This window comes from Aplidium turbinatum, chromosome 4, assembly GCF_918807975.1.
Source record: "Aplidium turbinatum chromosome 4, kaAplTurb1.1, whole genome shotgun sequence".
Lineage (NCBI taxonomy): Eukaryota > Metazoa > Chordata > Ascidiacea > Aplousobranchia > Polyclinidae > Aplidium > Aplidium turbinatum.
In genome coordinates, this window is record NC_137475.1 from 8,607,119 (window position 1) to 8,622,056 (window position 14,938).

The 14,938-nt window shown below is 38.9% G+C and overlaps 1 protein-coding gene across 1 annotated transcript; it reads right to left on the reverse strand.

Moving 5' to 3' along the window:
• Positions 1–7,941: 7,941 nt before the first annotated feature.
• LOC145768539 (large ribosomal subunit protein uL18) lies at positions 7,942–13,866 on the reverse strand. The gene is made up of 8 exons (XM_082580048.1): positions 13,736–13,866; positions 12,960–13,145; positions 11,927–12,061; positions 9,765–9,868; positions 9,354–9,469; positions 8,814–8,935; positions 8,435–8,562; positions 7,942–8,100 (listed from the first exon to the last, which is right to left on the reverse strand). Exons 1-8 carry the CDS (start codon positions 13,736–13,738, stop codon positions 8,004–8,006), a joined length of 891 nt encoding a protein of 296 aa, XP_082436174.1. The 5' UTR covers positions 13,739–13,866; the 3' UTR covers positions 7,942–8,003.
• Between the last annotated feature and the right edge of the window lie 1,072 nt (positions 13,867–14,938).

Sequence of the window (14,938 nt, forward strand, 5' to 3'; positions counted from 1 at the left end):
TAGAACTACACTGAATAGTGAAGCACTTTGTGAAATGTGTTCATTAATATTTGTTTAAAATGTATGATGAAAACAAGGCCACAACATAAAGCATTTCGTTTCTGTGCGGCGGGTGTGATGGCTGACCAGTGACCATAATGCATGCAGAATTTGGTGACGTGTGTATGAATTTTGCGACAAGCTGAATTTTGTATTGAATGAGAATAATGAAAATGCTCAGAATACTGAAACTTGATTATAATATCTTAGATAAATGTGTTAATCGGAGAGATTTCCAGTGTCTTGGAATGAACATCGACTCATTGTACTTTGCTTTATCCGCTCCATCGTTTGCAGGGATGTGGACTGCGGAGTTGGGCGAATAATGTAGGCTCGGACTTTGCGGGTTTACAACTGGCTGACTCCGGATACGCCAAAATTCCTCCGACTCCACAGTCTTGATCGCTGGAATAAGTCGTGAAGATCGAAAAACCCTTTGAGCAGGGGCGGGCAACATACGGCCGGACCCGGTCCGCGACAGGATTATGAGCGGCCCGCAGACAGTTTCCGGTCTTTACATGATAATGTGGCCCGTGGCCACACTCTGCCGCAAATTTCCACTACTTGCTTACTACGTAAAATAATAGTGACTGTCAGTTATTCTTTAGTTTTTTGCTCTACAACTGGAATTGATTGATTTGCAGTGTGACTCTACCCTGAAAGAGATATTCCAATCTAAAAGCATTGACAAATTTTATGAGTCACCGAATGAGTCCAAGTTTGCCAACCTGAGAAAGATGGCCATGAAACTATTTGTTCCGTTCGGGTCTACATAAATTTGCTAGCAAACGTTTTCGACCATGAACATTAACAAGACAAAGCTGCGACCCAATCTCACTGATGTTCACGTGCAGTCTTTACTGAGGGTTTCTACGTCCGACATGCAGCCAGAGTTCAAAAAACTTGACAACCTTGATCGACCACAGATGTCTCATTTGACTTCAGCAGCTATTGAAGTACATTACGTTAATTGTTAATAAATTCATTAAATACTGTTTTTGGTCACTATGCTTTAAACTTAAAGTTTACATTACATACGATTTATTCCTTGTCTAGGTAGATAAATACGCGATTTATGAATCCGGCCCGCCAAGTATTTTATTTTCCGTATCAGGCCCGCCGACTGAAGAAGTTGCCCGCCCCTGCCTTTGAGTGTCATTATCTCCTTCCGTTTCCTACTTTTCCCTGTTTTGCACAATGTAGGGGAAGGTGGGGTTAGTTGAGTCATGTTTCAGATTTTTCCTTATATTTTATTACCTATTGTAGATACACCTATGAAACTCTAAGTGAAACAAAGGTAATGAAGTATGCTTGCTGCTACCCATTTATCAAAATGCTATCTCACGTTTAATTGCCATTTTTATTATCTTGAACACAGAGCACCGTTTGACTCAACCAACCCCGCAGGCAGGGTTAGTTGAGTCAGTGGGTGGGGTTAGTTGAGACGCAATGGCATTCATAAGATGCATAACTTTTTGGGGCTATATTGGGCACCGCCCCCATCTGGCACCTCTGATCTATACCATCAATGAACGTTTATTGTATTCAGCAGTGGGAAATAACCTACTTTGTACTGTTGGCCACAAGAATTATTAACAATACCAGGCGGGCCACATGACCCCAAATTCCCCCGTTTCCACAGTCTTTCCCTGAAAAAAGAGTCTTCACTGCAACCAGACCCAAATTTTCCTTGTTTATTTTACCCGTCTTTATTGTCGTTTCTCTAAGAAAATAAAAATAGGTCTTCACCGCAACCAGGCCCTAATTTCCCTCGATTTCGCCCGACTTCATGCCATTTCTCTAAAAAAAGTCTTCATACCGCCTAGACCCAAATTTCACACATTCTATCGAAAGTGACGTGAAATCTAATACTTTTCATGCTTTTCCCGCGGGCCACATTGTGTTGCTTTGCGAACCAAATTTGGCAAAATTGGAAGTATTTCCATTGCAGACACATACAGTAAGTGGTCTCTGAACTAGCTGAATTCCGAGCAGGAGTTACGTTGGAACAAGCTTGATGTGCAGCACTAATGTTGGGTGTTTCGAAGGTTGCGGACAACTGATCCGTGTGTTCATTGATTTCTGAAGCACGGTTTTCAGCTTGAATCCCAACACGTAACTCTAAAGGTCGGTTGGTCATTTCTGATGGAGCAAATCTATGTCAGTGAAAATGTCTCTGTACACAGGAACACAGGATATATCCCTGTTGTCTCAAAACCGGCAGCAATATTTTTGTGGGAAAAAGCATTTTTATAGGCTTGGTTAGTAATGCCAGCCACATCATATATACTACAAACCTTTCCAGGATTATTTATTTGCCAGGAACTCAATACTCTGTTGTAGTAAGCCTTAAACGGGCCATACACAGCCCTGTTCAAAGGCTGTAATTTATGAGATGTGAGAGGGTGTAAAACTAAACAGAAAAGTAGGCCTAATGGATAATTTTAATCAAATACGGTAATAGCTCATTTTGTCCAAGTAACTGATTTAATAATGCACGTTTAGCCATTCAAATTCAGAAGTAAGATTTCAGCAGCCTGCAACTTGAGGTAGGGTTAGTTGAGTCACTGCCTCAACTAGCCCTGCAGCTATTGACTCAACCAACCCCAATCCTTCCTCGTGACAATTATTGAACATATTATCTATACGTAAAGCTTTATCGGTCTTACACAAATGTACTGTGCTTAAGATAGCTATAAACTATATGAAACTTTGACGCTATGTTCGCTTACGCCTAGCATAGCTTCAGCATCCCAATCAACTTTGAGCTGAAAACATTTACTTTTTAGTCCAAAAAATGGCATTTTGCTGACTGTATAACCTGTATAACTTGCACGGCTGCTAAAGCAAGATGGACGCAGTTACCCATAATGCTTATTGTTTCTAGCAATTAATCTTCACGAAGTCATGCTTGGTTAGTCAGAAAACAATGGTGACTCAACTAACCCACTGACTCAACTAATCCCACCTTCCCCTACAGATTTCTTTTTAATAAAGTGGCAGTAAGTTTGTTCGAAACAGAAAAGTGGTGAAGTGAAGGACTCGTTGGCTTATGCTCCAAACGTAGGCTACTATTGCATTGATGCTGTTGACAAGCAGATTTCAAAAAGTTTGTGCATAAAAAAACAAATTCAAGAAAATTTCGTGTCTTATGTAAATTGTTAAATAGACCCAAAAATTAAAGCAGATCCTAGGTCTTGTTTGTTTGTTTGTTTGTTTGTTTATCTTTATCCTGCATTGCGGGAAAGCGGACTTGAGCGCTATGCATCGGTGTACGCCTTCCGACGTACACCTGACCCACGCTGCAGCCGACGGCAATGACTGTTTCCGGTTGTCTACTCTACTTATGACTTAAATTTGGTACTACCCATTACTCGAAATCGATCACTAGGTAGAGGCAATTATCGTAAAGTTTCTTGCCCAGAGAAACAACAGCAAGTGCGGGTAGCTGGAGTCGAACATGCAGGCTCTCGACTGCGAGCCCAACGCGCTAACCACTCGGCCACGGCTGCCGATCAATGTTTTCTTTCGTGTTACCGTAGAAAAACAAAATCTTCTTCACTTATCAGCAAACTGATTGAATCTTTATCCTCGGACTAGGAAAGTTTCTTGCAGAGCTTATCCTGGCAGTTTCGCATACTTGTAGAGGCTTTGAATCACTGACACAGGCCCGGTCACCGAGATTGACAGAGTGAAGTTTCCGATTGTTGAAGTCTTGATGCCAGGAAATTATTCCATCCAATAGATGCCGCTGAATGGTGAGCAGTCCTTAACGTGCGTTGCTCAAGCGCACACCCCGAGAGTCGAACCAGCGCGCTTGATCTTGAAGCTTCTTCGTTTCAGAAGTCACTCGCTAATCAACTGAGCTATCGGGGCGGACTAAAAAGGGACTGGAATATTTTTGGCCGAAACCTTCCTTCGCTTCTAATGGGATCGCGTTACGTTACTTACGTTAGGAATAAACCACTCGAAACAAACAAGTCGGCAGCCGTGGCCGAGTGGTTAGCGCGTTGGGCTCGCATTCGAGAGCCTGCATGTTCGACTCCAGCCACTCGCACTTGCTGTTGTTTCTCTGGGCAAGAAACTTTACGATAATTGCCTCTACCTAGTGATCGATTTCGAGTAATGGGTAGTACCAAATTTAAGTCATAAGTAAAGTAGACAACCGGAAACAGACATTGCTGTCGGCTGCAGCGTGGGTCAGGTGTATGTCGGAAGGCGTACACCGATGCATAGCGCTCAAGTCCGCTTTCCCGCAATGCAGGATAAAGATAAACAAATAAACAAGTTTTATTATTTCCACGAAGAAACACAAGCATCTGAAAGTGTTCATCTGACGTTTTGCTGCGTTTTGGTTTCAATATGTCTGTTGTGTTGAAAATGAATTCTTAGTTCCGCCCGTAAACTCACACCCATAGATGAGAAGTATAAAACAAATGATAGCCTTAATGTACAAACGATACCACCCAGTATATCGTGGACGCGTGAAAATAGCAAGACAGTCCGACCCTCCGTGTCGTTATCTTCTATCGTTGATCACGGTCTTTCTGTAAACGAAAAGACCTTGGCTACTAACATGAAATAATTGCGCTTAGAATTACGGTAGGCACTTTAACATTACCCACTCGTCGAAAAGGTACGCAATCATGCGTGACATGTTCATTCGCGATTCAGCTGATTTCAGTCATGTGACTCGACACGTGATATTTTTATCGAAATGTACTCAGTTGATCAATAATTAAAAAACAATAATGAAATAGCAATACACTCTCACCGAAATTTTGTTGGGCGATCCTTATAACTACTAAATCGATTCTCAACAGAATTGGTACGTTCATGTACTGTAGTAACATTAAAATTATGGATTTCGCTAAGAACAGACGTCATAATAGTACGAAAAGAGAAATGATTCGAATGATAGCGTCATACTCAAAAAGGTAGCCTACAAGCTGCGTTTGCCGGCGCAAACTGCTAACTACGTTGGTTCAACGTCAAGATACACTAGCCTAGGCCTACTACAAGGAGAATAAACACGTAGCCTACAATGCCCAACCCAATCTTCTCGCACCTGTTCCACATTCATTTATCTGATTACCCAGATAAAACAGAAGTCTGTCACCAGGGTATGGAATGGAAGACGTTTTTTTCCATCTTCCATCCTGAGATTTTCTTCCATTCCATCTTAGAAATCTTCCATTCCATCTTCACATTTTGTGATCTCCGCGTTGAATATGCCACAAATAAACCTAGAAACCATAGGCTAAATTTAAGCTAAAAATTTAACAACAGTATTTTCCTAAGGATTACATACTGTTTGAATTATTGTTTGAACGTAGCCTACCGTTCGAATTATTTCAGCAAGCAAAGTAATGTTTTACATGTCTTGATAAAGCGTTAGAAAGTTAATGATGGAATTGGAATGGAAGATTGTCTTGTCCTCCATCCCATCATCAAGATCTTCCATCCTTGACATTTTCCATCTTCTATCCCAAAATCTGTCTTCCATCCCATTCCCTGTCTGTCACAGTATTATGATAAAAACCTTCATCACAATCCTCGTTCCTTAGTCACATTTCGCTTGCCACATGTCGGTAGCCTATCTCCCGCTAACCTTCTAGGCTAATCAACTTTTGATTAAATTTTCACCCTCGAGCAGAGAAGCTTAATCAGTGCAGTTTCGCATAGCCTACTTGTAAAGGCTTTATACCACTGACGCAGGCCTGTCGCAAATTTTTTTCCCACGATCTTTTTGTCTCATTTGCATACTTCTGTAAGTGTAGCCATTACTGGTTACAACGCAGCGCGCGTACGGTAACTGCTTTTTACCAATTCATTTTTTCGTGCGGTTTTCAAAGTAAGCAGCCGATTTTCGCCCTCCAGGTCCAAATCTAAACATTGAACTTGAAAAAATAAACGAAGCCTGGAGACACACCAAGTCAAGTTTAAAAAAATTTGGAAAAGAAATTGATTGTGGTCACTCTAAAAGTAAGATTTTCTGAATTGATTTAAAATTACCCTAAATCCTAGCTTACTTTTTTTGAAAGGCTTTTGTGAACCGCAAAAACACTTAGGCCTACCGAAATATGTAAATGAGACATAAAGTCGTGGGAAAAAAATTCGAGGCCCGGTAACAGAGTGAAGTTTTCTATTGTGGTATGTAAATTATTTTACCCATTAGGCTAGATGCTTCTGAATAGAGAAGTGTCCTTGGAATGCGTTGATCAAACGTACACCCGGAGCGTTGAACCAGCGACGCTGGATCTTGCAGTCGTAAAATCAGGCGCCTAGCTAATCGAGCTGTCGGATCACTTTTGCATCGATGCAATTCTCTCTCATCATCATTTTGTTTCTTCCTCGTATTGAGGGTTGCATATAAGGCGCCATTGTTCTCGACCATGAGCACCTGTGCGTACTGCACTTTCATAAGTTATTTTTGTCCAAATCATTCTTGGTCTGCCTTTATTTCTTTCACCGTTTATCTTCCCTTCTATTAATGACCATCCGGGGATGTCGCTATGAGCACAGTGTCATCGCTATGCTGATGACACTGTGCTCATAGCGACATCCCCGGATGGTTTACAAACACTAATTAACAAAACTTCAGACATCAGTGCAAAATATGGAATTGAAATTAATGACAAAAAAACAAAATGCATGACTATCTCCAAACAAAGTCCTGAACCCCACTTTGTACTTCACCAGGGAGGCAACACAATTGAACAAGTGTCTTCTTTCAACTATCTTGGTTCTCTCTTAACAGCGGACGCACGATGTAAGAAAGAGATACGAAGAAGAATAGGCCTAGCTAAAGACGCTTTTAATAGACTACGACCTATTCTATTGGATCGCAAGCTTTCTATTCTTCTGAAGGTGCGACTTCTCAAAGTGTTAGTGTGGTCTGTTCTCCAGTATGGTTGTGAAACATGGACTTTCAACACAGAAACTAGGCGTAACATTGAAGCAGCAGAAATGTGGTTTTACAGAAGAATGCTCAGGATTTCATATACTGATCACATCACAAATGCAGAAGTTTTGAACCAAGTACATCAAGATAAGGAACTATTGAACAACATAACTCAAAGGCAACTCAAATTTCTCGGTCACATTATCAGAAAGGAAGATTTCGAAAATCTCTGTCTAAGCGGCCGCCTTCTCGGGAAACGTGCTCGTGGCAGACAAAGAACAACATTTATATCCAATTTCAATACATCAATCAGCCAACCAAGAACACTTTGGGACACTGCGCGACAAAGGGAACACTGGAAAAATTTACGAACTGAGCATCTAGTTCATCAAAGGCCGCATCGGCTATGATACTGTTGATGATGATGATTAATGATCTTTGTACCTAACGAGTTTTGCCTTGTTTCGGACACATAATTCTCTCTCTATCCATTGAGAAATGAACAATTTTCAGAATAGCACCTCAGACATGACCAGTAGCGTTGACATGGGGTACAATACTTTTAGAGACAACGGCATACTTTTTGGATATACAGTAGAACTCGGTTAATCCGGATTCGATTTGACCGGAGATTCCATCCGGATTAATCGAGTTCTACTGTAGTGCGTTTCTCTTGGAACTGTCTAGATTCAGGGCCCGAGAATATCATCGCGATATTCATGGATAGCATGTCATCGCCGCTGCCTGCGTCTTTTCTTAGCTAATTGATCCACCTGGCTGGGGAACCGTATCTAAAGAATGCTACCAGGCGAAAGGGGAGGTCATTCTAATGACCTTTCGAAAAAAGCTTCTGGTTTGTCAGCAAAACGACTTCGGCGACCATGTGCTATTGCTCAGCTTCTAATGCTGTTTGAGCATCATATGACATTACCTGGCAAGCATAACGCTACATGATGGTAGCCACAACTATCTGAATAATCCACTCACACACAACAACACGCGATTTTTTTCGGTGATATTTGAGATTTGCGAAAATACGCAATTTGAACGGAAACAGAGTTTAGGCATCTCCAGCTTGCAGGGCGCGGAGGAATGAAGCCTTCTTCTGCTTGACACGATCCCTCTTCTGGGCAAGTGACATCTTCTTTCTGTTCCATCTGTAAAGAAGACAATGTTATATTATAGCAGGTGAATTTAAATACCAAAATGTCTTTGAAACAAACTTTCCGAAGTTACTACGATTTTATTCTAAGCCACGTTTGGCTGTAAGCAGAGACAGCGAACAAGAATTAACGAAAGGTAATTAAATGCCCCAACCAGTGCCACGACATATAACCATTGTCAAGTAGATCTCCAGACTGGCAAAAAATAGGTGTACAAAAATAAAAGGCAACGAAATTGATGTTATACGCAACAGAAACTAAGAGTGTGGTAAAATACAGTAGAAAAATTGCATAATACTAAAAGTAGAAACGTGAAAGTGATCTTTACCTTCTTGCTGTAACCTTCTTTTCAACCTTGGCTTTAGGTGTTGGGTCTTCTCGAATAGCAGCGTGGGCTTTCATGTACATGTTCTCGATGTCATCAGCAGTGATTCCATTCTTCAGGTATTGAGAAAACTGTGACGCAAAAAAAGCATAAAAAATTGCACATCCCAGAAAGCAGTAAGTCTAAAATAAGAACAATGAGTTTTAACTGATGCATGGGTTGATAAGTGTCAGATGCACCACAGAAATGTACCTAATCAGACATACTTGGTTGAAGCAAACACGTTGAGAATTACCTGGAGTATAATATCATGATACTGGTCTGACGTTTAGCAAAAAAAGGGCACATCTTTACAATATTAAACACCATTTTGGTAAGGTACCTGCTTCCTGAAAGCGTCTTCATCTTCCTCTTCAAGAGTTTGCATGTACTTGCTTACATGTTGGCCGAAAATGTGCTCGCGATGGACTTCGGCGCTAAAGTCCTTGGACTCCGGGTCGTAACCTTCAGGCAAAATAAAGTGGTCGCTTTGTACAGTAGCAAAAATTTCCTTTGATGAAACTTGGTTTGAAAGTTTGAACTTCAGTAAACGTAGTAACAAAGCTTCACTTTTGCCAGATTGGCCTCAAAATTTTGCTAAATTGCATTTAAATAAAGTTATAAATATAAGTTAACTACATCGTATGGACATATAGAGCAAAAATTTACAACTTTGACTGCAAAGCAATATTAAAATAGCACTTATTTAAGTCGTAAAAAACATGGAAACGTGCATTTTAAAATTATCGTCGATTAAGTCATGTAATTGTGATGCTACAGTAAAAAAACCGAACAGGTGAGTGTAGAGTGTTTCATATTAAAAACACAGAATGTGGACCCTGCTCTCTCTCTTTCTAGTCAGAAACTAGATGTAGAAATATGCCTGGAAATCTTTTCACTGAATGCGGGACGTCAAGGCCACCATCTGCAGCTCCCTTCATCGCTCCAAATACTCGTGCACCAGTGGTGGTACGGGCGAGTCCCACATCCAAGAATGCTCTGAAATCAAGAAGCAGTTTGAAAATTTATCTACCGGAGTTTGATGGACAATGCAACAAACACTGGACAATCATTTTGTCTGTTAAAACTTGTGCCGTACAAAGATAAATATGGAATGAAGTCTGCTTGTCTAGATGCTACAACTAATTTCAATACAACTAAAAACAGCATTCAGATCTAAAAGGTTACAAGAACAATTGGAACCAACAAAACACCATAAATATTCAAAAAAATAGTTTTTGAAAAGTTGTCTACTGCAGTACTTTATGAATAGTTCATAATTTTTTAATCTAACCTGAAAGCACCAGGCTTTCCATCAATGTCTTCCACATAGTATTCGTCACCATCAACTTCAGTCTGGCCTTCGTATATCTTGTCCAAACCAAACTTGTTTAAAAGCTGAAAAAGTAATTGTTGACGTGAACAAAAATTCAGAAAAAGAAAACAACAAAACAAACATAAAAAAACTTAGGAGCAAAATGGTTAGAACACCTGGTTAAACTAATCTGGATTGTTGATTTATTCCTTGTGACATCAGCAGCAATTTAATTTAAAACCAAGTGGCGTCAGGGATTGCCAACATTTATAGCACCGAAGTTGAAGACAATATAGTTTTCAAAACGTTTGCTGAACATGAGTTTAGTACCTACATTCTGGGCTCTTTGTTTTTTTGATTACATAACAAACTCTTTCTGACTCAACTATATTTATCAACAGATGTACTTGAAAGCTGCAAGGCCATTCAAATATCACATGACATTTTCATCCTCCTACATATGTTTTGTTGACAAGCTGTAACATGTAATGTAGTGGTTCAGGTAATGGCTAAAATGTCCTATGGTACATGTTACAGACAAAAATTTACAGAAATAAAAGTAGTTAACTTACTAGCACATATACATAACTATTACACTTTGTTATAATTCACCGTAATAAATATACCGAAGCATTAATTAGTTGAATTCAAGGTCTGCAGTTACGTATAGCAATGGGAGTTTCTGAACATTATACTCACCCATAATCAAATAAACTTTCACTTGCGTCGTTTGTTATCACAGAAACATTGAGAAGTGACAATTTGTGTAATAAACTATTATTTAGACAAGTGGTTCTCAACCGCCGGTCCGTGTAATTTTTTTTCCGGTCCGCAGAAGATCTTACTTTCTGCAAAGCTTCTTATTTTAACGTGGAGTCATTAGCATATTGTAAAATTGTGACCGCACTGTGAAACACGCACGCACATTTAATGTTTCATCGGGTTTGAAGGTTGAAAACCACTGATTTAGACAAACAAAACAAAGCAACCTTAGCGGGCTTAACATAATGTATTACACACAAAAAACAAAAATGTTATGAGTAAATTAACATATTAATCCGTCCCTCAACTGACAGTTATTTGCCTGTGGCTCATCGTTCCTTTTGTGTGTGTTCTAATTGTTTGTCCAATGCCTGTAGTTTACACCTCATGTGATCTGTCTCTCGCCGTATAATTGACTTGTAATCATTCTTGTATCACCTGTTCAGTTTGTGCATTTCAGTCTGGAGTGTCGTTACACGTTACAGTGCAAAACTCAAATGTATCTTACAATTTCATTTTTTGTATATAGCAGATTTAAGGGGCAACACTAAAAGGCGGAAATGCGGAAAGCGGAAATAAGCCGGGCGTGAAATGGCGTATTGTCCGCAGAAGTAGCGATTTAATGCCGATGTAGCAAACGCGGAAATACGATCTTGGCGTCCATATTGTTTAACATGGCGATAACTTCATCATAAAAGAATGAAATGTTGCAACATGGAAAAAGGCGGAAATGCGATTTTTAACAACAACTCACCACCAAACCTACTTTTATGTTGAAATATCATTGAAAGATATTGTTTAGAAGCAATTGTGAGGTCATTAAATACTTTGACTGTTTTAATTCCACAGTTATTGGTGTAAATTTCGAAAATTGAAAGGAATTTATTTAAACAGGAAAAAGGCGGAAATGCGATTTTTAACAACAACTCACCACCGAACCTACTTTTATGTTGAAATATCATTGAAAGATATTGTTTAGAAGTAATTGTGAGGTCATTAAATACTTTGACTGTTTTAATTCCACAGTTGTTGGAGTAAATTTCGAAATTTAATGGAATTTATTGAAATAGGAAAAAGGCGGAAATGCGATTTTTAGCCACAACTCAATACCAAACATTTTCTTATGTTGAAATATCATTGAAAGATATTATTTAGAAGCAATTGTGAGATCATTAAATACTATGACTGTTTTAATTCTAAAGTTATTTCGGCTTATTTCCGTGTTTCCGCCTTTTAGTGTTGCCCAGATTTAAGTAATTCCTGATACATTATGTTAAACCCGCTAAGGCTACTTTGTTTTGTTTGTCTATGGTTCAACAAAGCAAACTCTCTACCAAAGCTTTTTCAAACTATTATTTGAAATATAAAGCAAGACTTACTCTTCTGGCAAGTAGAAGTCCAGTGCAATAAGCAGCAGCATAGTTTGTTAACCCGACCTTCACTCCATATCGAGGTAGTTCATGGGCATATGCAGAGCACACGACCACGTCTCCCTCAATACGAGCATACGCTATCTAAAAGTAAATTGATTTTTAAACATAGTGTGACAGTTTAGAGCCATAAACATAGGTAAACTAAAACTAGAAATAAGAACTGATTGGCCGATGTAATAACCACAGGTTATACAAAACGGATGCAACCTAATTCGTACCGTCAGTTTGTACCTTGAAAAGATCGAAATAAAAAAGCCGAAGTCGGTGATCGCAGTTTCCGCAAACATTTTAAAATTTTCTGCAAACAAACGAAAACTCTTGGAACTCATTCCCTCTAGAATGGCAGCCCGAGACATTACGCATGCGCCACGGACTCAGTTGACGAAAACGTGTTGAATTTAAAACTTAAGGCGCTTATCGTCTTTTGCTTTGAAAGAAAAAAGTGCTTATGTAGTGACGTCATGACCGGTCAAATAGTGTTTCAGATTCAAAGACCGGAGCCGGTCAAATAGCCACTGCCATAACTTTATGATTACCAAATTAGAATGCAAGTAGACATATGACGACACAGCTAATTGAGCACTGCAAATCAACAATTTTAAGAGCATTAACATTTCCAATTCAAAAAGTTCAGTGATTTGTACCTACAAGAAAAAACAAGAACTTGTAAATGTCTAGCCTACGGTTACAAGAAAAAATTTTTTCACAAAAAACAGAGCTGGTATACAAGTCCCCCCTCTTGGTAACTCATGACAAAGACATGACAATCGACCAAACATATAGGGTGAAACTACTTTACCTTTGCTTTACTGTTCACACACTTCAATCCACATGTTTTGGTGAATTCCTCTTTGTCATGAGTTACCAAGGGGAGGGGGGGGGGGATTTGTAGCCTATACCAGCTCCCAAAAACTTGTACAGGCTAACCTACATACATCGTTTGCAGTTAGCTATAGATTTACGTTAAAATAAAGTGTACCTGAGTAATAATATCCTTGTTTGTAAACCTCACGATCATGCGATATTTAGGAGTGTTGTACTTATTTTTGTCTTGGACAACCAACCGTTTACGTGCATAGTAATCAGTTTTTCCTTCTCTCCTTCGCTTGAACTTAACTTGATATCGCTTGAAGTAAGCCTTGTTTTTTACAACTTTGACAAATCCCTGTAAAACATTGAAGTTTAATTATTACTGAACCAAGCACATAGCAGCCACTATGGTGACAGCATTAAGGGCACTAGGAGATGCAAAATTAGCAACAATTTCAACATAATTACAAGACTTATAAAATGATCTTTGTATCAGATAACATGCCAAATTTTGGCTAAGTTTAACTACGTAAAGTCATTGTTTTGAATGTGTGCATGATCACGCACATGCACAATAAGAGCAACATACTGACAAGAAATGGCTACTTAGTATGGTAGTGCAAATATCTTGTATCAAAACATGAACAAACACAGTTTACTTTTACTATGATCAACAGATGTCACTTAAAAAGGAAGGCTGAAGGATGTCACTTAAGAAGGTTATTTAGATTAGTGCTTTAGTAATGTCACACTCAAATAAAGATGAAGTTAAGATTAGTGTAGGAGAGCTTATCTGTCACAAAGATTATGATGTGAAAAGGAAGTTTTTCCAGATGCTGACAAAAAAATCCAAGTTAATCGACTAATTCAAGGATGATTTTCTCATGCAAAAATAAAGAGTTCAAACGAAAAACACAGCTATAACCAAGCACATTCAGTACGTACCATAATTTTGTCGAATTTCGACGTACCATACGATTAAACTTAACAGGTAGCTACGGTCTTGGGGCCAACATTGGAAAAGAAACTCATGAAAATTTAACAGGATGACTTCCGCATGTTTTTCTCATAATTTCTGTCTCATTGTTTAGTTTTTGAGAGGGAGCAAGAGTTCTTAAAGTTAAACAAAAAAGAAATGTAATATAAATTAATACAAGTTCATTTAATAGCACAAAAATTAAACAGTCTATGTTTTTGCGGGAAAGTGAGTTTATCATCTTTGGATTTTTTATCTTTTTATTTGAGCAAAAAGTGTTTCAAATCATATCTTTAGTGTTTCTCCTCACGACCATCACCACTCGATTTGCACAGCAAGTGTCTAGTCTATCTATACCGCATAAATCTTGAAAATATTTGTTTTCGATATATAGGCTTGCCTATATTGCCCGTTCAGTGTTTTTTATAACTTTTTTCAATTCTTTTATCTGAAATATTTCCGAAGGTGTTGTGGTCGTGCCATTTTTTTAACCTAGTACCGGTAACGTATTTAGGTCTTAAGCACTTTTTAAAGTTTCAATCAATCGATCACTTTATTTTTCGTCATTAATACCTCCGGGACGAAAAAGATACCAACTACAAAAATCGATATAGACCTACTAGCACGTTAATGAACGGGAAAAGGTTGAAAAACTTTGAAAAGTGTAAAATGTGCCTGAATGGAAAATCATGTAGGCTGGTAGGCCATATATCAGTAGTTACAGCACGGCCACAAGACCCCAAAAAAACAAATAGCAAAAAATAAAACAAAAACAGAGAGAAGCACACATGTAGTAATGAATGACTGCCTAACGAAAAGTGTTACGCTACGGATTGAATTTGACAGTTCCAATACTGATGTGGATGAGCAGTCATAATAATAATAATAATAGGATGGAGAAAAAAAAGGGACATAAAAGAAACCCATCTTCAGGCAAAAGCTCGTTTCGCTGGGGCCCAGGAGAGCAGGTGTTGAGCTCTTTCTATGGTCAGACTGCACATCACACAGTAGCCTAAGACGATTGAGGTTTGAGATCCAATATAAGTTATTGTTTAGCCGAATTCTTGTCTTGGTAGGTGATGGAATGGATGAGCTGGTAGATGATGATGTCCTGATGGTGTTGATGAAGCTCTCATCCCCTTTTGCGACGTGGCGTGTTGATTATGGAGTTT